This window comes from Mytilus galloprovincialis, chromosome 3 (assembly GCF_965363235.1).
Source record: "Mytilus galloprovincialis chromosome 3, xbMytGall1.hap1.1, whole genome shotgun sequence".
NCBI lineage: Eukaryota > Metazoa > Mollusca > Bivalvia > Mytilida > Mytilidae > Mytilus > Mytilus galloprovincialis.
The window spans coordinates 60,537,804-60,564,202 of NC_134840.1; the positions used below are offsets into that span (position 1 = coordinate 60,537,804).

A 26,399-nucleotide genomic window follows, 5' to 3' on the forward strand; every position below is an offset into this window, starting at 1 on the left:
TACACCCATTTATATGTTTTCAATAACATTTCACTTGTTAAAATATTCGATAACTTCTCTAAGTCAATTAGTAATAAAATGTCTTATATATTATGTTTCAAAGAAATATATAACATGATGAAATAAAGGGCGCTAATTGCAGGGATTTTATATATGACATAGCTTCTAGCAGACAATTACAATATATTATAAAATCAGTTCACACAGTTACAATCAATGAAGACCATTAATACGATAAAACTTGTATTTTTGGATTATGTGCTAAACTGTAAAAGTAGGTAATAAGAAAAAGGACTTACGAGAAAAGGAATGAGCGCAATTTAACGGGGTAAGAAAATGTGCATCTTTTTCTCTCTCCGGATAACGAGTCGGACTCTATATCTGTTCTTCTTTTAACAAAAAAGGCACGATTAGATGTATCTTTGTATGCTGAAATGTTCATGCTTTTCCGCTGTTATTTGTGAAAAGAGCAACAGAGTGTTCTAACTAATGCCACTATTAAAAAAAAAAAATTGCTAAACATGTTTGATATTAGCAAAATGGAAAGAAGGAAGACCAGTCATAGTGATACCAAAAAAACAAAGAAATAATAAAAAAAACAACACAAACGTGAAAGAAAACATTATGAATAATAAACTCATACTATATAGACTCTACTAGTCTTTTCAGCCGCATGATGTTGTAAGATAACACGGTTCTCACTATCTGGGGTTCCCCTTTCCCAAAACCTCTCTCCTTCTATCGTCGCCTTCTTTCGAAACAACACAAATGAAATGACACGTTCGACCCTTAGATTTTAACAAATATTGTTTTTCCTAGACTTGAAATTTACACATTGATCATAATTATGTATTTTAACGTTTGACTGGTACTTCGGCTATGTTATTATCTGTGAATGTGTAGCTTGAACAAACATCCTTGCAAAGCACACACAAAATAAAGTTAAAATGGCCACTGTAGAGCAACTCTAAAACTCAGAGTATTACTTAGCACTTAATAGTCTTTGCTTCTTTGTGGCTTTAAATTTTGGAGAGCAGAGTAAAGAAGAACTTTGTATACGTTCTCCAATTAACTTTCGTGTCGAAGTCACTAGTCACGACTTTAAAACACATGGGGTCATATTGTTATGTAACATTAAAAAATGTAGAAAATAATGTAAAGACATATATAGTATTTTGTTTAACTAGATTTGCAAAATTGGGATTACTCATGTTTGCATAGCATGGTGTTCTAAACAAAATTATATAAAAACAAGAAAAATCCTCCGCATTCGTTAGCATTTTAACATGGAAACCATCAACAATTACACACAAAAAAACCTGAGATTACAAAGCAAACTAAGATTAATGACAATCTGGCTAACTGGGAATCAGTTCCTACAGATGCAATAATATCATATTGAATTTACAGATATAGGTTAAATAAAGTAATGTACATATCTGGGATTATCAACTCTCTAACGAACTACTACAGATATTAATATAAGAGGTTTAACCGGATTAGCCTTTGTGTCTAGAATTGTGTTATTTTATTTTAAAGAAGTATTAACGGGATTAAACTATTTACAAAATGTTGTAACTGTTAGGGTAACATAATTATTGCGTTGCCATTTTAAATGGTCCTGGTGAAATATTGGTAAATATTTGCAATATGTAAGAGGTAAGTCGCACATACTATTTTGTATTATACACAATTCAAGCAAAAACACAAAAAAACGCTATTTTATTTACGTGTCTATCCTTTGATTTAACATCTAGCATATGGTCGAAGATGCGGTCTTTATAAATCCTTAAGGGTATCAAAAGTTTCTCAAGTTAAATTCTCAAAACACATGAGCACATATAGTCTTGAATTTTTCTTAAGAATGCATTTTACTGAATTTGACTGTCATGGGTTCTCTTACTGTTCGAAACAAACATTATCTCTATCTTATCATGAACTGTATACATAACTCTATGAACATGAAGTATTCTTATAAATAAGGAAATATCGTATGAATTCAAATGAGTCAACTTCATTCTGTTATTTCTCACTGTATTTAATTGGAATTGTTATAAGTACAGTGTTGACTTCGTTGGTTGGGATATTATTGAGATTTGATTGTGTTACTTATTGTAGATAAACAAAAGTGAGCTATCTTATAAGACTTGGCGAACTTTATCTTTTTTTACTAAGTTCTAGAACAAACTTTAAATGACGTCATGAAATTGCTCCGGGTTTTATAACAAAAAAGTTACATAATATTGTTAAGGACTATTACGATGAATATTGCAAATTTTACATATTGAATAATGAAGATCAGGGGTACATGTAATCAAGACAGCAATCCAACAAAGAACAACCATTACTATTGACGAGGTTCCTGACTTGAACATGTGGCGGGGTTAATGTTATTCAGGATATCAACACTATTTTAATCTAGATATAAGGTGGAATAAAAAGGTGCAAAAAATCCGTACAATTAAAATCTGTATTGGAAAATTTCCATTTAACCGCATAAAATCGTACTGAAAGGAGATTACAAAAATACAAGTACGAACAAAACAGTAATTAACAACACCTGTAACATTGTTTACTTCTTCAAGTCTTATCATTTTGAACAAACAGCTGGAACAAAAATAGCTAAATGTGTACCATAGAGACAATATATATCTTTTCTTCATTTATAATTCGATTTGCTTCATCATAATCATCATCGAATTATAAGAATGATAATTTTGTTGAATGTTGAGAAATAAAGTATGAAAGTATGCACAAGAAGTTGTACTATTTCGAAAAAAAAATCAAGACTCGATAACTTTTAAAATGATCTTGCTAGAGAAAACATTACGAGAGAGGAATCGACTCTGTCTCTTAAGTTTGTTGACTTTTTTTTCACGTGACAACATACGGTATGGGTAGAATAGACCTAAACGAGCAACACGATATCTTGCGTGGTTAATATATAAGAATAAGAATATGTGGTATGATTGCCGATGAGACAACTCTCCACCAGATACCAAATGCAATCGAAGTTGTCTTTTCTGTCGGCAAATTACATAACATTTTCATTCAACCAGATTTGTGTGCAAATAATGAATAATGTCTTGTGTAGTTCTAAAATGTTATGAAATATCGCACCTACATATCCACCATTAATTATCATATTGCTTTGTTAACAATTAACAAAATCTCATCACATATTTCAAAGCAGTAAAATAAGTCCTTTTTTATTTGTAGGGTGTTCTACATAGATTTCAATGGCTTCGTCAGTGTCATCTTATTTCATTATGCACACGACTCCACCAAACCAGTTTAATGATGGCGAAGATAATGAAAAAGTCGAAAAGGAAAAGAAGCAAGTGAAAAAGAATAAAGGCAACAAAAGCAAGCAACTCGTAATAACAAGAAATGAACTTACACGGAAAAGAATGACCTTAATTCGCTCAAAGCTTGAAGAATCAAGAGCTAGACATTTTGAAAAGGTACAGAACCAAGCCTTGACCTGCTCAAGATCCATTCCACGTGTAGCTGATGTGTTCACTCCATCTACGAAGGACAAAAAAGATCCAGACATAGAAACAGCGATGGAAATGGTTCCAATTTCAAACAATGGCGAAGAAGTACCGTACGTTTATTTTGTCGTTTCACCAGAAAAACAGGAAAAAGTAACAAAAATGAAAGCAAAATTGAAAGAGAGACAGAGAGACGATGAAAAACGGAAACAACTAGTTAGTCGATCTACTGTTTTTACAACAAAGGAAGATTATGGAATATTTACAGACAAATCAAAAACGATGACACTTGCTCATAATTTCGGACTTCCATCACAACCAATGTCTTTACCCGAAAGACCGTCAACTCAAAAGCAGATAGTATTTCCGCTGCCAATAAAGTTAACGCCTAAAAATCCCCCGACTACTCCTGCAACAACAATAACTACATCTATTGGACATCGTGGCAGCAGAGACTGGGATTACCAGGATTTTGAGACTATATATGAAAAACCTATTAAAATGACCATATGTGAAGACAATGAAATAGTTGAAACTAGGGAAATGAGAGAAACTAGTGGAAAAGCCGTCGTACTTCGTGGATCTACAAGATCTTTGTCAACAAAGTGTTTGGAATTACCATTTATTTCCCTTGATGAACAAAGGAAAGCGTTAGGAACTGCAGGATCATATGGTGTCAGATCTCTCGATTTTGTTCGAAAATCAGTATCTCAAGATTCCTCACAGAAAAGAGTACATTTTGCGGAATCCGTTGACCTTCCATCTATAAAAGGAAGTCAAATTAGCAGTTTTAATGAAATTCTGCCTTCTCTTGGATTAAGACCGTTGACAGTTCCCGACTTCAGTTCAGAAAAGTCAAAAAGTTTAAGTGACTTAAAGTCACTCACAGGAACCCGCCTCTTACATTCGTCCTCCGGAAGATCATACAGGTCTGGTAAATCACTCGATTTACCAAAAATTGACATTGTATCATCTGTTTATGATGAGCTTATTTTAAAAGCTATAGAGGCATACATTATGTCTTTACCCCCTTATTCGAAGCAATCTCAAATAGCTAGACAGCTCCTAGATCAGTTACAAAACAAAACAATTTCCACGTCAGAGTTAGACAAAGACCAATATAAGAGTATCCGAGAAGACATCGCTAATTTACCAAGAAATACCGTTAGTCAACGTGGTAGACAACAGAAAAACAATCCTCGTAAAGGTACCGCAGAGAAATGTTTCAGTCCACTGGAACCGAAATGTTATAGACTAGTTTTACCAGGAGCTTTGCCTCCAGGGCCAAGTATCAAGGTACTCCAGTCATAGTTTATTTAAAATATTGTTGCTAAAACATCCCAAAGCAGTATTGACCAAAGCCAGTGGTCGACAATTTAAAACAATATTGTACGAAATGCCAATTCAGTATAATATTGCTGTTGAATCTTCGTGGTTAAAAAGTTCTTCTGTAAACTAGCACGAGTGATTCTGTGTTAATTAGGCGTCTGACTTCTTCTCTGTATGTGCCAAAATTTGTTTTAATGCATAGCATTGTTAGAAAAAACTGTTATTAAGTGCTATTTATTAAAATCTAGTTATTTACTTGCGATTGATCTCACATTTGTTTTTAGCTTTGTATAGCTTATTCGGGACATCCTTAATTTGTAACACACTTGGTAATAGTGGTAAACAATCAAATAGATAAACGAAGATGTGGTTTGAGTGCCAATGAGAAAACTCTCCATCCAAGTCACAATTTGTAGAAGAAAAAATATTATAGGTCAAAGTACGGTTTTCTTATGTCTTCATTTGAAAAAAAAAGTTATCTAAATACTATAAAAGAGGGACGAAAGATACCAGAGGGACAGTCAAACTCATAAATCGAAAATAAATTGACAACGCCATGGCTAAAAATGAAAAAGACAAACAGACAAACAATAGTACACATGACACAACATATAAAACTAAAGAATAAGCAACAGGAACCCCACCAAAAACTGTAGGGGGTGATATAAACTAGATGGAACCAGTACAAAGGAATATGATGAAATTTGTGATTTGAACTTTCGCTCTCGAGTTTTAACTGTAAGGATGATACACCAAGTTATCGTCATTGATAGTATCATAGCAAACATTTAATAAGTTCAAATGTTATTCACCAGAAAAGGCATGTGTACTAGAGCCTAATAACTGTTATTAGAAAAAAAGACATGTGTACTAGGGTCTAATATCTGTTTTTAGAAGAAAAAAAGTCATGTGTACTGCAGACAAATATATCTGTTATTAGAAAAAAAGTCATGTTTATACTAAAGCCTAATGTCATTTATTAGAAAAATAAACGGCAGGTGTACTAGCACCTAAGATCTATTATTGAGAACAAAAGTCATCCGTATGATAGGCCTAAAAAGTCATGTGAACTACAGACTAAAATCTGTTATTAGAAAAAAGCCATGTGTACTATCTGTTTTGATAAAAGAAGACCGTTGAAAATGTGAACAACCAAAAATAGCTCAAAATGATTTGTATGCGATACTATCAAGTTAACGTATGATTCCAGTCAATACTTCAGTTGCCTATATGAGTTATGCAAAACTGTTTACAATTATAGCAAAAATGCAATTGAATACTTTCAACATGGTTTGCAAGCAAAACAAAGAAAACAAACTAAGACCAATGATCTGTATAATATAATTTATAGAAATATGATATATTAACATTGTAAAAATGTTTATTTTGGTCATAAATTCAGGAATTCTTTAGTTTCCAAAAAGCTTTTAATTATAGTGTCATTTGCTACAGTATAGCCTATCCTATGGTTACAGTAAAACCAGTATGAGTTCCGATATGAATCTGTGCTGACATTTTCAGAACACCATGTTCGCGCACAGTAAACACATGTTCGCTGCAAAGGGGATCGAAGTTTTAGTTCTGTTCGACACCTGCAGTGATTTTCATGAGGATGCACTATTTCCTTCAATCTATATGCCACTGCACTAACTCTCTGTTTCATAATGTTAAAGCTATCCTGTTCGAATTCTAGTTTCCGCAACCGAGATTCGAAAGCTTTCGTTTTTATTTCTAGTGACATGGTTTTATTATCTTTAACTACTTGCCATAAAGTTTTTGATTTACTGCATAATTCGATGCATTCTTGTAACAGGTTTTGCAACACATACTTATCTGCTACTATCAAACTGTCAACTACAAAATCTTGAGTATATGAACCACTTTTCAGCTTGGACAAGAGAACGTCTTCACACTTTTCCTTTAGCTTGTCTATTTGATATTCTTCTGCAATTGGTAAAAGACGAAAAGCAGAATCCGTACCAGCTTCTAAATCGTCCTTGAATCCTGGATGAATGAAACGAATCATCTCTGAAACATCCTGATATGACTTGTCAGGGAGATCAATATTTGATTGTCCCTTTTCTTTGAATTCCCCGGAAAACATACATTTAAACACAGGCGAAGCAAAAGCTAACAAACTGCGACTAGTATATAGAGGTTTTTGTTCTACAATAAGGTTGACATCACATAGAAACTCGTCAGCGGAAAAATCGGAATCGTCGGTTGCTCTATCATGGTTGTCGCTATTCATATTGTTCATTTGTACTGTGAGTCTAGCATATTTTGTATTCCCTCTTAGAGATGTCGTTAATAGCAACCGTAATTCTAAATTATGACGTCTTCGTATGGTTCCCAGTTGAATTCCAAGAAGACGCCATTGCACGCTTCTTGCTTCTGTTATTCTGAAGCACACGTCGTTTGTATTTCTTTTTTGTCTGTCAGGTAGTGCCAAAACTGATGTTAAAAAAACGGCTTTTGAGTGAAAATATATGTCTGTTTGTTTTGTTCACTAATCGTTGTCAATATAACGGAATTTTATGCGACTGCCTTACAAGTGAACGGTTTAGCTAGCTATAAAATCAGGTTTAATCCACAATTTTCTTCATAAGAATATGACAGTTGTTATCTTTTTTTTTGTGCAAACCTATAATAGCAGAATCATATCGTAAAAGGAGCCCTGTTACATCATGCTTAACGTTGCAATATCCCTTATCAGTTCAATTATATTCAGTTATATTAGCTTGATCCCTGTATCGTATGAGGCAAATTGGGTTAAGGCTTAAGCTCGGATTAGATAATTGAGGATTAGAGATGGCATGTCAGTAACTTCTTGTAGTCTTTTGTTAATTTATGTATCATTGTCATTTTGCATAGGTTTTTTTGTTACCTTTTCTGACATTAGACTCGGATTTCTTACAAACTGAGTTTTACTGTACTTATTTCTGTTTTTCTACATTGGCTAGAGGTATAAGGGTGGGTTGAGATCTCCAAAAAATATGTTTTACTCCGCCGAATTTTGTGTTGAAGACCCATCGATTGTCTTCGGCTGTTTTCTGCTCTTTGGTCGAGTTGTAGTTTCTTTGACACATTTCCTATTTCCATTCTAAATTTTATTGTGATAAATAGATATATTACATTTAAATAGATTGTTCTAATAAAACCATGCAAGCATAAAGGTTACAGATATGATTTATAAATTGCTTAACGCCCAGCGTCCTTTTGAAATTTCAAATATGTCCTGCTTTTTCGGAAAGAGAACAACATCGTTTCAGTTTCACTTGCGAAGTGTTTTTATCTTCAAAATATTGGCAGACGAACGTTTGAAGACCAAAAGACTAACTTTCGATTTTAAATATTTTTTAAATACGAATTCTTTTGAGAAATTAGTAAAAAAAAAAAAAAGGATACATGACTGATAAGAACAGCCATGCTAGTTCTTATTCATTTGAATTACTCCATTAAAAACCAATTTGAATAAAAAGAAATGTAAAGATCAATGAGACACAACCGACAAACACAAAGCACCAAAAGACCAAAATTGCTGCGAGTCTAGAATATAAAAATAGATTGCGAATGAGACAAATCTCTTCAAGAGACCAAATGAAACCGAAATTAACAACTACAGGTCACGGTCTTCAACAATGAACGAAACCCATATCCCATAGTAAGAAAATCTCCGCCTCAAAAAATAAAACAACACGAAGAAAAAAATAAGGGAACACCTAATTAAACAGTTATAATTTATACAATATAAAGAACCGTCCATCTGACATGTTTTCCCAAAGTCAGCATTTGAGTATTTTCAATTCATTCGAATTTTCTATCCAAACACAAACAAATTTAATTATTTTTGTAAAATACTGAATTGGAAGATAATCGTGCTATATCTTAAGCCTTATCACCTATAGCTTTCTTATGAGTTGTTAGGGGTAACTCAATAAGTAAAGGTAAAAATCTATGATTTATTGTTCAAAAAGTTAAATAAATAACAATTATCTGATAACTTTTTTTGGTCGAATATTTTTCGAACCTTTTTCGACATTTCAATTGCAATATGTATATCAATAGGCGGGTTTTATTACAGATAAAAATCTTGCCAACACACTCATATTTTATAACATGTAAACTAAATTGATGTTTATGATACCTGTTTCTAGAATAACCTTCCTCTTACACACCCAGACCCAAATTTTGGACTTTAGACAAACATGTTACCGTACAGCTTAAAAGAGGAACTAAAGATATTAGCGGGACAAAGCCATGGCTTAAAATAAAAAGACAAACATAAAAATAATAGCACAGAAGACAAAACATATAAAACTAAAGACTAAGCAACACGAATCCCACCACAATGATCTGGGGTGATCTCCGGTGCTTTGGTAGGCAAAACAAAAACCGACACCCCAGGATAACAAAATTTGAAACATTTAAAAAAAAAATCTGATATTGCCTGTTTTAAGCTAGGTTCACACTGCCGATCAGATCAACTCGATCAAGCCCGATCAAGACAAATTACGTGATCGGGAGACTGGTCTGACTCAATCGACAAGGATGTTCGGGATAGTCTACCCTACTCGTTATCGATCTCAACGGGAAAGGATCGTGAAGATATCGAGTTAGGTCGGAATACAACAAAACTTGATCATTTCGACCTTTACTTGGCTAATGTCCGATCATTTCCAGATTAACTGACCAATGGCCGATCGCTTCCAGATCACTGCGACTTCTATATTTGTTTTACCCCAGACCAACTCGACCAATACCCGATCCCTTCGCGACAACATTCGACCACTTTTCGATCTCTACTCGCCCATACACGAGAACACATGACTGCGATCAGGATTCTCTAAACGTTTATGCAGATTTGACTAACTCTCCTAACTCTGTCTCCGCAAAAATATATTGGCAACATCATATTTAACTGTACAAAAATTCCTCAATGTACAGTACGTGTCTTTACTTTTGCAAGGAGAGGTAACATTTTAAAAGAGAGACAAAAGACACCACAGGAACAATCAAACTCAAAGGTCGAAAACAAAGTGACACAGCCATAGCAAAAAAGGAAAACCGACGAGAAGACAAACAGCAGTCCACATAACATAGAAAACTAAAAACCAAGCAACATAAACCCAACAAAAACCTGGGATGAACCCAGGTGTTCCGGAAGGGAAGAATATCCTGCAATATGGCACCGGCTGATTTTTCAAATATGAAAGTAGTTGTGCCATAATATTCATTATTAGACTGCTGACGACTAAGTTATCTTTCGAAGTTGGTTTATAAGAACATCGATTTAGATTATTTTTACCCCGTTTTATGGGCTATTTTCTGTTTTGTTTGTCCGTATTTTTCGTTTGTCCAGACATGTTTGTACTAGTATAAACAAAGAAGATGTAGTACAATTGCCAACGAGACAGCTCTTCACAGAACACCAAATGACATAGAAATGATAAATAACCACTATAGTTGAAATTACTATCAATTCTTTTTCCATTCGAACCTTTTTAACGTAATTTCACACAAAAAGAAGACAAATATTTTTTTTTATTTGGAGCGAATTTCGTTCTTACACTAACGATACAAACAGTTCAGCGTGCACACGTTTTGATCATTTGTTTTTAACATACTTTTGCAAAGTTTGCATAAACTTTGACAAACTATACACTCGCTGCTAATGCGTCTTCTGTTTGTCGTTTGTCGTTTTGTTAGTTCAAACGATGCATTTCTTTCTAACTTTAACATTAAATCAATTATCTAAACGTGTTCTTGCTTGTCATAACTCAAAATGTTGTCTAAAATTACTCAAAAAAAGACCAATACAACTACCATTACATATCAGTGTCCACTATGAGGAAGTTTTTGTAGGCATTGGGTTCCTCTTTGTTAAGTTAGTGCAAGTCTCTCATACTGCCCACATGTGATCGGCGTGTCAGCCACTGCCTCACTAAGATTTCTCGGCGCCCGTTGCTGTCTACACCTGCTTGTTCGTCTTCTTTACACTCTCCAAGCACCGTTACAGCTATTTACCTGTCTCTCTGAGCTCTTACCACCTTGCCCACAAATTTAACTGCTTTATTTCTATATAGATATTTAAAATGTATGATTTTATTCGGACCTTCAACTGAATATAACCAAATATACGAAAAATGTGTCCATGGGACACTGATAATACCCCAGGTAGCATATACAACATTATAAAGGGTCCTTTTATAGCTGACTATGCGGTATGGGCTTTGCTCATTGTTGAAGGCCGTACGGTGACCTATAGTTGTTAATGTCTGTGTCATTTTGGTCTTTTGTGGATAGTTGTCTCATTGGCAATCATACCACATTTTCTTTTTTATATTACTCAAGAACGGCCACCCAAATTTGCATTTGAACTGTGTTTGTATGGAAATAAGCATTGTGTATACGGCGTTTCATAAAATTTGGTTGAGGCAAAATAAAATTAGAGAACGGAAACTAATATTGTTGGGACGTACGCACGGACTTACGGACGGACAAGGGTAACACGTAATGTCCACTTCGAAGCTTCGGGGAATAAAAGTTTCGGACGTTTTTATACGTTATTACCCCTACGACCCATATACGATCAGGTCGATCTGGTCTGGTCGAGATCAGACTGAGATCGTGAAAACATTGATTTGGTCTAGCTAGTCGAGAAAAGATCGTGAATTGATCGGAATTATCGAATAAGTATTCATTGTGTTGTCGGGATGGAGTCCTGATGGTGTCGTGCATTGTCGAGTTAAGATCGTGTACAGTCGGATGGCGGTCGGGTAGAAGTCGTAAACAGGCCCGATCAAGAATTTGGTTGAGCTTTGGACAATCGGCAGTGTGAACCTAGCTTTATGATTGTTATATCTGTACTTTGTTTCATTTTTCATTTGATCGTCAACCCTCCTGGTGAGTCGAGTCCCTTAAAAATGGTATTAATTGTTTATTTCTGCCCTAGAAAATGGTGAGATTGGGTGTTCATGACAATTAAAACTCCGCTATATTTTTACCGCGTGCCTTTTTTAAGCCAGCAGCCTGTATGTATTCCAGTTTTTGTTGCTGGTATTGCATATCACAATACTTCTCGTTTGATATTTGTTGGCATTTCGGCTACAGTAATGTCTATCCTACTTATACATAGCTCTTTTGGAATTTTGTACCATTTTTTTTATTTCGATAAACACTGATTTGCATACAGTTTTTTTTATAACAATAAAAATTAAATGCAAATTACATGGTAATTTTTTGCATGTGACTTAAACAAACTTTAAAAAACTAAAACAAAGACTATAAAAAGCAAGCAAATTTAGCATCTAAAATTTGAAAAACAATCAAGTACAAAACACTGTACTAATTGGCTGTCTTTTGTTGCTGTTATGGGTTATTTCTTATTGTTGAAAGCAACCTGTACTTTCAATATCAACACACACACACAAAACCAGAACCATCACTTGCTACTAAGTTAGTAACTGTTTATTTCTAAAATGTCAGTCTTACTGCGTTTTGGATATAATTTGTGGTTGTTATCGGACAGACTTGTTCCCGCATTAAACATTTCCTACAAAACAAATTCTGGAGAATTTTCTATTTTTCTGATGGACTTTCAACTACATCTTGTCGCATTAATTTACAGCTCAGAAGACCAAACATGTGTTAACTTAGTGGGTTAATAAACATAATGAAACAATATGTAAAATGGTATAAATCTTTAACGAAAAGCTCATGTCTGTATTTATCATGTAATATAGATACAATGAATAAGCGTAGATCTTGAAAATTAAACCATGAGCCCGGACGGCGAATGGTTTGTTTACATTTAAGGTATTTGTTTTCAGATAATTTTATCAAAATAAACTTCAAAATCATCGTTCTTTCTATTATAATAACAATAACTCTTTTCTTACTAGATGTTCTTTTTTCGATTGGTGGAAGTTTGTCTAAGCCCACCGCGCACCCTTCTAATTCATGCATTCTTTAATACTCACTCTGCGACTTAAATCCGTAGATATGAACGATCGTCCCAGAACACAATGAAAAGTAAAGCAACAGATATAATGATTAATGAAGTCAGACAAATAAAACAAAAGGTACTTAAATGACACCTATAACATTTACAACGACAACAAGCCTCGAAACATTTACAACAGCTTGACTGACAACAGATCCAACAACCATGACAACAGCAGACGTTAAATACCAAACCGGAAGTACAAGTCAATATATATCGAAAAACGATACAACAGCCAAATACAATTCCAAAGAAAGATAAAGCAGGACGATTAAAGTCTAAAAAAGCGAAATATCCGCAAACTACAGCAAGTCCGATCGAACCATATCCTGAAAACAGATGCATGAACAGGAGCCGACAAAGATGCTTGTCATCTAATGTTTTCTTTCGTCGCCTTGGAATTAAATTGTAAAAAACGAAAGACAAAAATAATATAGATTCAATTCCTATAGCGACAGTAACAGTCGCCAAACTCGCCTTCAACGCTGCTTCATAAATAAGTTTCTCTGCAATTTTACAAACAAAAGTCGTATCAGTGTGATTCTTCATGTTGTCAAGGATAGCAATACTGGATTTGCTAAGAACACGTTTTATATCGGGCACATGCGCAGCCAAATCTATTCTGAAATCGGCTTCTTGGCGTAAATTACTTCCTCTTGTGTCCCCACATTTAATAATTCTACTTTCGACGGTAAGGCTGACAATAGCTGCAACAATTATTTTTACGTAAGCTCTACGCACCAATGCACCAGCAATGGCACCGAGGGCAGCTACTAACAAAGCTGTTTTGAGTCCTACTTCTTTACAATCTATTATCAAAATATTGATCAAATCAATAAAGCAAATCCGGGAGCAAGTTTTGGTGTCTGCTTGATGACTGACGCTCTTTCCGGTCAAAATATAGTTGATTGCATGCTCACAATTATTTGATGATATTTCATACATTCTCTCACCAATTCTTTCGCTGAGACGATTAAAAGCTTCCTCAATTTCATCTTTTGTCTTTGGATAGTTCTCCTTTTCAACTAAATACACACCCTGGTTAAAATCAAAAATATCGTTTGTATCGTTTTCTCCAATGAAGATCGTCTGCTGTATAAATTTCCCGATACCATGACTACTCTCCGTCTCTATTTCAGCAGATGTTGTGTAATGCCCAATGGTGACCGCATCTACCCGATCAGATACCGGAGAGATTGCCAACACAACAAGATGGTGGAAGTAGCCACCTGGTCGTTTCAGTTTAATATGAGACAACAATTTTACCCTCTTTCGAAACTCCTTGTAGCTACTTAGTTGATTTGGAATTTTTCCCTGACAAATATTTTCTTTACTTTCCGGTGTTGTGTTATCATCGTGATTAACAATCTACAATAATAAACAAGACGTATTTTACACTTACATTTTGGCGAGTGTTCTTTTTTCCTAAATTGCCTTAAATGATATTTTCAATATAAACGGAAATGTTGAGGAGAGTGATTGCTGCTGTCTTATAATAGAACTCATGTATACAGATTCAGTTAAAAACGAAAACAAAAATAAACTGCGATGACATGGGCATATATTTTCAAGTATATTTGTAGACAGTTTCGTAGTTATAATAGTTCTAAAAAAAATCATGAAAATGTACAACACAACAGCATTTCATTCTAGTAAGTGTAGCATAAAGTAAAACGAGTCTCAAAAATACTGAACTCTGAGGAAAATTCAAAAAGGAAAATCCCTAATTAAATGGCAAAATCAAACGCTCAAACACATCAAACGAATGGATACCAACTGTCATTTTCCTGACTTGGTACAGGCATTTTCTTATGTAGAAAATGGTGGATTGAACTTGGTTTTATAACTAATTAAACCTCTCACTTGTATGTCGCATCAAATTCCATTATATTGACAACGATACGTGAACAATATTAACAGACACAGTAGTATCCGATGTAAAAATGTCAAAATTAGTGATACATACAGCAGTCAATATAGTGTTGTCATCTTAATCATTATAAAACAAACAAATGTAACAAAGAAGCACAAAAAGGCATACATTAAATTTAGCAACTTCGTTTTGCTTTTCTATTATTCGATTTTATTTATCTATGTAAAATTCAACCATAATGGGTTGAAAGATTGTACTGGGACCGAATCCTTTCTTTGATGACAGACACATGGTCAGATTAACATTATTTCTGATGTAGAATCGCGTGTTTGTTTTTTATTACTTATTCGTGTTAGGTATTCATGACATTCAATACGCATAATACCATACAATTGTAAATTAAAAGTAAGGTTTATAGGGGAGGATTGGGCCCTTACAAACATGTTAACCCCGCTACATTCCTTAAGCGTCTGTCCAAACCAAGGAACATGTAATTTCGATTTTGTCGTTGATTTGTGTTTGCCTTATTTGTTTTCATTCATAATGATAGAATAAATCAGTCCGATTATTTTCTCTTATTGTTTCCCATTATATCAGTCCGCTAACATTGATAGATAACTGTTCTGTGTGTTTTGATCATTGTTGACGGACGGACAGCCATCCTTATCGTATGAATTGTTGTCTATATGGCAATCAAACAACATCTTTTTATTTCTAAATATATCAAAGGTTAAGTGAAAATGTTCATGTCATGTCATTTCAAGGTGTATATACATGTATGTATATATGTATATATATGTGTGAATCGTAGAGGCCATTGTCAAAACGATAAACCAAGGTAACAATAGGATGCATATGAAATTATCGCTTTGTAATGAATAAAAATATCGTTTTTTAATATGAAAGCAAAAAAAAATAAAATAACAACGATTAACTTACCGGTGCTGTATCAGACAACCTTTTATTATCCGCCATCAAACTTTTAGTTGTTGAAACACAAATACAATTGTAGTAATGTTATGGTTCAAGTGCACGTACCACAAGGATATGAAATGATCAGATATATAACTATGTAATATTATTTATGATGGATTGTCCAAATACGAAATTGAAGGACTGTATACGAATATTCAAGTATTCAAGTATTATATATTAGATGAGGGTGTACATTTATAGGCAGAAAACATATCTAATAGTGACAATTTCGTTAATCTGCTGACGGTTTTTTCGGTAATATTTGTTGCGTGGTGGGATTATGAATGTCATATATATGCCCATTTTGAATCTTCTGTCTTCTCTAAAAATAAAAAGCACAAAAATGTGAGACAATCACAAAGTTAAATTATAACGAATTAACTAATTAATTTTTAGATGAGCTGTGTTTCCCCTGTATCACTCTGTCAAATTATGGTTCTTCAACGGATCTATTTCAACGCTAATCAAAATATCTCTCTTCAAAAGAGTATAGGCTCCAATGTCAGCACATATGTTGTCAAAACTCACCGATTCAGTAAATTTCTATATCTCAAAGCTCAAAGAAAATCTTGACCGACATCTACGATCCAAATTGTTCAGAAACCAAAATTCCAAAAAAAAAAACCCACACTTTTTCAGGAACATGGGTTGCAGCCACATTTATCTAAGATAAAAACTGTATATAAAATAATGATGGAAAAAATAGCGAAACCCTCCGTTAAAACATAAGAAAATGCATTAATTATTGTTATATCTTAGTTATTTAAAATGTAATACTCCCAAAAAGGAGCTATTTTGTATTACTAGCTATGTCACAACTATTCTAAGTACAATATGCAGTATTTTTACCAGTTTGATAAAAGTCTCAATCAAATGGCGAATTTTAACTTGTTTTTACACACAAAACAAAAGTCAGATAGCTAATAAAAAGACGGTATTCTTGGATTTTAAATAATTGATTATAAAAAAATCACTAAATGATTTACTGCATGCAGATATGTGCACTCTTTTGTAAATCATTATCGATGAATATACAAAATAATGAAGTTACATTTCACGAAGTTATGTAAGAATAAAACAGGACATTCGCACTCGACAGACGATTCAAATTTCTTCCGGAGATGACTAGAAAGTTGTAAGTGAACGTAACTTAACATTTTCTGTAAATTCACGACCAAAGTAAATATATCTATGTAAGCTGACACAAACTTGTTAAAACAATTCGTGTTAATTACCACCGAACTATATACGTTTTTTCGCGACGGCGAGCCCTGAAAGGTTTCGATACTTTTCCTATCAGTAAAACAAACAATCGAAACATAAGCACAATCGCAAAATCCGAATCTGGTTCACTTTTGATTGCTCTATATATCGAATGGATGTGTTTCTGTTGTTTTCAATGTATCTATCTGATGAGTTTAACCTTTTTCAACTGCATTTTATAGTTGTCATGTTACACCAATGTTCCAGGTTAGGGGAGGTACCAAATGTATCGATGTAACTATGTTGGCGCAAATGTTTTTACTGACCAGTATAGACAAACTAATGCTTTGTTACATTGTTTGTTTTTATAGTGATTAAGAAGACATTACGAAGAGTAAATATATATTAATCATTAATATTTATGATAGATATGTGTACAGGTAAATTGGCGCTAATGAGTTCCGAATATTGGCGCAAATTGGATACATTTGGAAAACAAAATTTGGCGCAAATGATACCCCTGAAAAACAGTAAATGGCGCAAAAGGACTGCTGCCACAATATTGACCGCTGTTCCCTAATTTTTGACAGTTTTACTTATTGTGTCTTTTTGTTTTGTTCACGCATCTTTGTCAATATAATGGAATTTGATGCGACTTCCATACAATTGAAAGGTTTATCTAGCTATAAAATCAGGTTCAGTCCACCATTTTCTACATGAGAAAATACCTGTACCAAGTCAGGAATATGGCAGATGTTATTCATTCGTTTGATGTGTATGAGCTTTTGATTTTGCCCTTTGATTAGGGACTTTCCTTTTTGAATTATCCTCGGAGTTCAGTATTTTTGCGATTTCACTTTTCACCAAGATTCAAAGATTCTTTTAGCAATGTTTACATTGATACTAGTATAATCATAGTTTATATGAATAATTTCAGAAGTCCATAACTATCATAGCTTATAATGGACTTTTATACAAAGAAGGCCGTTAGTTTTCTCGTTTGAATTGTTTTACATTGTTATATCTGGGCCTTTTATAGCTGACTATGTGGTATGGGCTTTGCTCATTGTTGAAGACAGTACGGTGACCTATAGTTGTTAATGTCTGTGTCATTTTGGTCTCTTCTGGACAGTTGCCTCATTTTTTATATTTGAATAATATGGTAGAATCTCTTTTTTAAAATTTTGATTGTTGGGTTTGTTTCTATGTTTCTTTTTTATGCTTTGCTTCATTTGTACTTTGTGTTGTTTCCTTTTACATGCTCTTGTATTCACGTCTAAATCGGTTATGATTTATTTTAATGAAAATAAGAAGATGTTCAATGAAGTGGATGTAAGCAATTATATGCAACCGTACGGCTTCAACAATGAGAAAAACCGATACCGTATTGTCGGCTATAAAAGGCCATAACATGAAAAATATTAAACAATTCAATTGAGAAAACTAACGGCCTAATCAATGTACAAAATAATGAACGGAAAACAATCATGTTACACAGCAACAAACGACAACCACTGAATTCAATAAAAAAATCCATTTCTTTTTTAATTTTAAGTATTTAATTCCAGATAAAACAGAAAATTCAGCTGCTAGTACTAGTTGTCTTGAACAAAGTGAAACAACAAAACAGTAGTATTTGAAGGCAAAACACATAAAAAAAACCATGAAATCGGTAGGTTTTTATATTGTAATAATTTATATTTATATTATATTTTATATTATAATTTATATTATATTTTATATTATAATAATTTATATAACCAATCTGACACAAATAAACTCATCATAGATACCAGGACTAAATTTAGTATACGCCAGAACCACAGCCTATAACAAATGATAAGCATACCCCTCCATTACAAGCTGGGTTGTACATATCTTCCATAATTTTCAACACACTGTAACGTGTTAAATCTTATTCCATTTTATGTTCTATTTCTAGTTATGTATGCATGAAATGATTTTTCTGCTATTTATTTTTTTAGTTAAAAATACTCCCAATATATTTTATTTTAGACATTTTTATTGTGTTTATGAATTTTACCATGAACATATAACAAATCATAGTTTACATATACTAGTGCAGAAACTATTTGTGTTTTGTATAATTATCTCACATTTCAATGATGAAACGAATGACTATTTGTGTGTTAAATTTTCTGTCACCCAGTACTACAAAAACATTACAAACTCTATTGTTCCCTTTAAATATTCCTGATCCGTTTATCACATTGTTTGGATGGAAGAATAGTTACATATTTAGGTTTAATTTACATATTAAAGTACAATGTATCAACGAAGACCGTACTTTGACCTATAATGGTTTACTTTTATATATTGTGACTTTGGTGGAGAGTTGTCTCATTTGCACTCATACCACATCTTCTTATACCTATAACATAAGAAAAGTTAAATTCACATGGTGTGGATTCAATATTATTCCTTGCATACCATTTTCGCAGAATTTATGGTTATAGGCAACCTTGAATTTGAATGTCCAATAAAGCACACATTTTCTATTTCAATAGGCAAGTCATTTTAGTCTACTGGTATATGTGTAAAATTCAAATTCTAACAAAAATTAAAAGAAAAAAATTACTTATCATCACACTGGGATCTAAGGATAAGGAGCAGTCACTGTAAGGCCTTAAACAATGAGCAAACTACCTTTCTGAAAATCATTTACTTTCATATCATAATTTCTTTAAAGAATAATCGAAGTTGTGTTAGGCCACATTTTATTACACAAATAAATCATTTTTTAGGGAAGCCTACAATATATATATATTAAAACAATTTAAAACAAAAAAATTAGATCACAATGATGTTTCATAAGAATCATAACTTGACTGCCAGACAACCATCACAATGCATTCAAATATTACGTAATTTTTCAATAAAATGAATTATTTTTCTATGACAAAAGTTCAACAACGCCTAGGCAGCATACACAAAAACTTAATTTAACGCCAAGGTAATAGCAAGGACATGTAAAGTAAGAACTGAATGTTTCTTGAATGTACCTTTATATAGTTGTTAAAGGACACGCATTCTCTTTGTAAAGAGCTTCAATGCTTCATACAAAATTTGTTTCTTTCAACGATTTAAATGCCATTTAAAATTTAAAAAGAACAAGACAATCCTTTAAATAATCAGAAATTAAATATTATTCGCATATTATTTACTGTAGAAACTTTGGTATTGATAGGGGTCAATGTTTGTGGAATGTGAAAACATACTTGGTTCGATCGTTTGTTTTTTCAATTTATGTTTTTAAAATAAACATATTCGCACTCGATAGAAAATATGTAATTTATGCCTCGTTCACACGTACGTTTAATTTGAATTGAATTCGAATCGAATTCGCTAATCGCGTTCACACACTCTTCTTTTTTAATTCGAATTGATTCGAGAATTGGCTAATTCGAATTATCCAATTCGCATTAGAAATACGTTTTTGTTAATTCGAATTAAAACCTTACGTCGTTAGGACGGTAAAGCGAATTTGACGCTTATTCCAATTCGAATTAGAATTTACGCTAGGACGTAAAACGTTTGGAATGCGAATTAAACTAATTCGAATTAGTTAATGCGAACGAATTCGAATTACGTGTGAACTCAGCATTAGTATTGTAACTGAATGGACTTATGAAATCGTATGAAATGATCTTGAAGTATAGATTCAAGGTACTGTCGTTGTTTATCGTCTTACTTAGGTGCTATAGTCATGGTCATGTTTATTGTATTTGTATATTTTAAATTTTGACTGTTAAATCCTTTTTAGGTAATTTGTTGTATTCATACACTTTGCAATTGTTTTATTGTACTATGCTCAAGTTTGTAATCCTGTCTTACATTTTGCCTATGAACTTTGCTCATTGATTGTCTATATGCAATTGTGTTTCAATTTTATTTGTTTTATAGAGATTAAGATTAAAGCACAGTGTTAACTGCTGTACTCCAATTTTACTTTTTGATCTATAACGTCTGTTTGTTTTGCTCACGCAATGAATGTCCCTCTGGTATCTTTTGTCCATCTTTTGTTGTCCATATGATGCAATTATATGTCACTATCATACAATACTAAGTGAGAGATTTAGCTAGCTATAAAAAGAGGTTTAATTCATTGTTTTCTACAGAAGGAAATATATGTACTAAGTCAGGAATATGATAGATATTTTCCATGCAGTTTGAATATTGACTTTCCGTTTTGAATTTTCCTTAAAATTCAGTATTTTTGTTATTTTACTTTTTTCGGCACTCATTGAACAAAAACACTTTCAGAGAACATTTTTATCTAGATTACAAACACTTAAAAGCAAGGAATGATATACACAGCAATATATACAATTTAGAAATTCTACTAACATTTGTTTAATAGTTTTTCATACAAGAAGTTAATGAGTATTATGAAATTCATTAAATATTTGATATGCTCACATTTCAATTTAACTTCCATGTTTTTTTGTTAACAAAAAAAGACAACCAGATAAACAAGTTTGTTTTATCATGTCATATGTATCCCCCTTTGACAAGACATCAGGAAATTTCAAACAGTCTTTACTCTAATTTTTCAGATGATTTTTTTCAAAGAAACACGTTTTCAAGCTAAAAATTATTTGCTATTGATGTTAGCTTCATATAGTTATATCAGTATACTTAAAAATACCAACATAAAGACCTGACCATAAACTGCATAAAACATGGAAATTACGACGAAAGTGAGCACCACATTATACAAATTGTTTAATTCCCTGCAAAACCAATCAATTTGTTGCATATTACTTACCACAAGGATTTCACTATTTTAGACATAAAACACATAACATTAAGGTGGTTTCAAACAAACACACCCCAAGTCATAAGCTCAGTATTGCGATCACTAACTACAGGAGATCCTTTATAATATATTAATTCTACTTCTATGTGTCTAATGTTACCGGGTCCAATACTTTAAGATATCTTTTTATCAATTGAAAAGGGATTAATATGTCAGACGAGTTTTAGCTAACGCAAAAGCCTAAATTATTTACAGTAAATGTATTGTATTCAAATAATTCTGATAAGTTCTATTTCAAAATAATCGTTCTTTTTTTAAATACAATGATTATGTTCTAAAACGTTGGACCCCTATCGCTCTTCCTTTCTTCAGCTCTCATATAGCGACCTAAGCCCGTTGTTCAGTTTAACTAATCATTCCAGAAAACAATAACAACTAAACATGCACCAACTAGAAAAATTACTGAAGATAGAAATATAAAACAAACGGTGCTGAAATAACATTTATAGCATTTACCACTGTCCTCGTCACATTTACAACAGCTTGAATTATCATAACAGTCCCAGCAACACTTATAAAAGCAGACGGACTGAAAAATCATCCCTGCAGTACAAGTCAATATATATCGAAAAACGATACAACAGCCAAAAACAATTCCAAAGAAAGACAATGCAGGACGATTAAAATCTAAGAATGCGAAATATCCACAAACTACAGCAATTCCTATAGAGCCATATCCTGCAAATAGTTGTAGAAACAACTTCCGACATAGATCTTTAGCTGTCAAAGTTTCCTTTCGTCTTCTTGGAATTAGATTGTTAAATACAAAAGACAAGAATAATATAGTTTCTATTCCTGTAGCGATAGCAATAGTTACCAAACACGTCGTCATGGCTGCTTCATAGATAAGTTTCTCTGCAATGTTACAAACAAAATTCGTATCAGTGTGATTCTTCATATCGTCAAGGATAGCAATACTTGTGTTTTTAAAAGCATCATTGATATCGGGCAAATCAGCAGCCAAGTCTATTCTGATACTCGCTTCGTTACGTAAATTACTTCCCCTTTTGTCTCCACATTTGATTATGCTACTTTCCACGGTAAGGCTGACAATAGCTGCAATAATTACTCTTACATAAGCTCTACGCACCAACGAACCAGCAACTGCACCAAGGGCAGCTACCAACAAAGCTGTTTTAAGCCCTACCTCTTTACAGTCTATTATAATGATGTTGAACAAATCATTAAAACATGTATAGGAGCCAGCTTTAGAGTCTGTTTGATGACTGCCAGAGTCTTCAAAACATGTATTGCAGCCAGTTTCAGAGTCTATTTGATCGCTGACACTTTTTCCGGTTAATATTTGGTTAATTACATGTTCACAATTGTTCGACATTAAATCATACTTTCTTTCTCCAATTCTCTCGCTGAGACGATTAAAAGCTTTCTCGATTTCATTTGTTTGTTTTGGATGTGTCTCCGGGTTAACTAAGAATACACCCTTCTTAAAGTCTAAAATAGCATGTGTACGTGTATCTCTGTCGTTTGTTTTTGTATCTTTGTCGTTTGTTTTTGTATCTCTGTCGTTTGTTTTTGTATCTTTGTCGTTTGTTTCTGTATCTTTGTCGTTTGTTTTTGTATCTTTGTCGTTTGTTTTTGTATCTTTGTCGTTTGTTGCCATCAAGAAAGTCTCCTGTACAAATTTACCGATGCCTTCACAAGTTGCCAACGCGATTACAGGCGAGCTTGTGTATTGTGCGATGGTGATAGCGTCTATCCCGTCAGTTACTTTAGAGATTGCCAACACCACGAAATGGTGATAATATTCACGAAAGGCACCATCTCGTTTCACTTTTATATGAGACAATGGTTTACACTTCAGTCGGAAATCATCATAATTTTTCAGTTTATTTTGATCTTCTGGGCTAGAAATTTTTGTATTTTCCTTTTGAGTCCTGATCTTATCTCGGGTTAACATACAGCTTATTGCATGTTCACAATTGTCTGTCAATATATCATACTGCCCAATTCTCTCGCTTAGACAATTAAAAGCTTCCTCAATTGCTTTTGTTGTACTTGGATAGTTCTCATGTTTAACTAAGTATACACCCCGCTCAAAGTCTAAAATATCATGTGTACGTGTATGTTTGTCATTTTCCTTCATCAAGAAAGTGTGCTGTACAAATTTACCGATATCTTCCCAACTCTCCATCCCAATTTCAGCCGGATGTGTGTAGTGTCCGATGGTGACAGCGTCTATCCCGTTTGATACTTCAGCGATGGCAAACACTACGAAATGGTGGAAGTCGTCACTTTTTCGTCTCACTTTTATATGAGACAACAGTTTGCACTTACACCGGAAATCATCATAATTTTCCAATATATCGCTATTTTTCTCTTTTAATTCTATGCCTGAAGTATCATCTTCAGCCGAACTATAGCCCTACAAAATTAAAATTAAAACACGGATGTTTACAGTGGTACTTTTAAATTTAATGAGTGTTGTATTGCCAATATTGCGTTCAATTTTATTATGAATATAAACGGAAATGGTAGACAAATGTCGAAAGGAAAGAAGTTCTGATGTCTTAATTATAGAGCTATATATATAAAAAAAAAAATTAAAATTCAAAGAAAAAAATATTGAAATTATAATAAACAAAATGCCATGTCATCGGCAAATATATTTTTTTGAATTATAGAAAGCAGTTCCGAAGTACTTATATGGTTCTTACAAATCGAAAAGTCCTGATTATTTACAACATAACACTCCAAGATTTCAACTTTTCTCTTTGGAGTATGCAAGTATTCATGATATTTTATAAGCAGGATAGTGCTAAAATGTGAAAAACGTCAGTTTAACAGAATCTGATGTACGAAAAAAGACCTCCATAAAATGCCAGGCTCCCTACACTTAAAAGAACCCTGGTAACTGTTAGAGGATTATGTGGTCTGTTTAAAGGCAAAATTTCTGCTTCCAATTTCCAGTACCAGTCGAAATTTAATGCATTGCAACCACTATGCAGAACCTACCTAATAGAGTTATGTTGATTTATTCTCGTTCTGGACTCGAAGCAAAATAATTAAAAAGAAAAGATCAGAAGTATAAAAAAAAATGCCCCCTTATGTTATATAATATGTGACCTACCGAATTAGACTATTTACCGGATTTGTAATCACATAAGCAACACGACGGGTGCCACATGTGGAGCAGGATCTGCTTACCCTTCCGGAGCACCTGAGATCACCCCCAGTTTTTGGTGGGGTTCGTGTTGTTTATTCTTTAGTTTTCTATGTTGTGTCATGTGTACTATTGTTTTTCTGTTTGTCTTTTTCATTTTTAGCCATGGCGTTGTCAGTTTGTTTTAGATTTATGAGTCTGACTGTCCCTTTGGTATCTTTCGTCCCTCTTTTATAGTATTATTACATGCTCCTGACTTTAGATTGGCACATAATGAATGTTGCAGGTTTAAACAAACTTAACTTTGATCGTATGTCAGGAGTCTTTGGTAATTCAACAAAACCAAGTATATATAGAAACGAAATATTCTCTTTAAAATAAAACATTTTCGCAATTCAAAATCTTTTATGTAAGAGAAACTTTCCCTATAGTTGTTTGTTCTTTTTAAAAACACTTACTAATATATTTATTGGACAACTTACCTTATTCGAAAACGTCGAGGTATTACTACTGTCTGCCATCGTTCTGATTAAAATCCAGATCTATCGGAGTAACTCGTCGTCTTAGAAAAATATGTATCGTTCCAAATCAGGGTCCTTGATTGGCAGCATGACCTAATATATACACACAAAATAATACACTATGATTTGTAACAAAAAAAAAAACTATTTCTTGCATTGGAATGAGCATAACAATATCAAATATCTATATTTTAATTATAAAATTGGTCTACAATCGGTCTGCGATCAAACTTTAAACACAAATACTATTGTAGTATGGAATGTTACGGTTCAAGTTCAAGCATTTACAAAAAGGATAAAGTGACTGACATGGCATACCAATCTTTAGAAATTAAGGTAGTAATACTGAACCTCAGAACTAACGTCCTATTACTATTTTTTCTTGTCTTGGCATGATTTTTACTTTTACTTTGAACACTAGATTTATTTTGATGAGTATTCTATTTAACTAGAATATCAACTAGAATATCAATCCGGTTTCAGACATGGATATTCCACTACTGATGATTCATTTTCAATGGACGTCAAGTTGGTTACCTATTCCCTATTCCCTATTCGTTACCTATTCCCTATTCCCTATTCGTTACCTATTCGTTACCTATTCGTTACCTATTCGTTACCTATTCCCTATTCCCTATTCGTTACCTATTCGTTACCTATTCCCTATTCCCTATTCGTTACCTATTCGTTACCTATTCCCTATTCCCTATTCGTTACCTATTCCCTATTCCCTATTCGTTACCTATTCGTTACTTATTCCCTATTCCCTATCGTTACCTATTCGTTACTTATTCGATTTTTAATATCCTTCCCCCTTTTTAATTAATTATTATTCTTCTTCTTCCTCTTCTTCCTCTTCTTCTTCCGCCACTTTAAAAATGAACTTGTCCGCATTTCTCCCAAACTACTTGTCAGATTTACTTAGGGTTTCATAAAATGTTAGACTAATATGTCTAGGTGAGCCATCAATCGCTCATTTGTGCATTGGGGTCTATTAAGGGGTATTTTTTTTGGGGGGGGGGGGGCAGAAAGAAGGGA

At 33.3% G+C, this 26,399-nt stretch overlaps 1 protein-coding gene and 1 long non-coding RNA gene across 3 annotated transcripts; one reads left to right on the forward strand and one right to left on the reverse strand.

The window, feature by feature from the left end:
- Positions 1 to 280: 280 nt before the first annotated feature.
- On the forward strand, positions 281 to 5,085 carry LOC143068524 (uncharacterized). 2 transcript variants are annotated; one of them, XM_076242656.1, is made up of 2 exons: positions 281 to 328; positions 3,220 to 5,085. In XM_076242656.1, the coding sequence occupies exon 2, from the start codon at positions 3,240 to 3,242 to the stop codon at positions 4,803 to 4,805; it is 1,566 nt and encodes a 521-aa protein (XP_076098771.1). In that variant the 5' UTR covers positions 281 to 328; positions 3,220 to 3,239; the 3' UTR covers positions 4,806 to 5,085. The 2 variants fall into 2 exon arrangements, with proteins under 2 accessions (XP_076098771.1, XP_076098770.1); XM_076242655.1 differs by lacking the exon at positions 281 to 328 and adding an exon at positions 1,559 to 1,659.
- Positions 5,086 to 12,511: 7,426 nt separating this feature from the next.
- Positions 12,512 to 15,786, reverse strand: LOC143068525 (uncharacterized). Its single transcript, XR_012976191.1, has 2 exons — positions 15,641 to 15,786; positions 12,512 to 14,196 (listed from the first exon to the last, which is right to left on the reverse strand). It is a non-coding gene; the product is annotated as an uncharacterized LOC143068525 (long non-coding RNA).
- Positions 15,787 to 26,399: the final 10,613 nt, after the last annotated feature.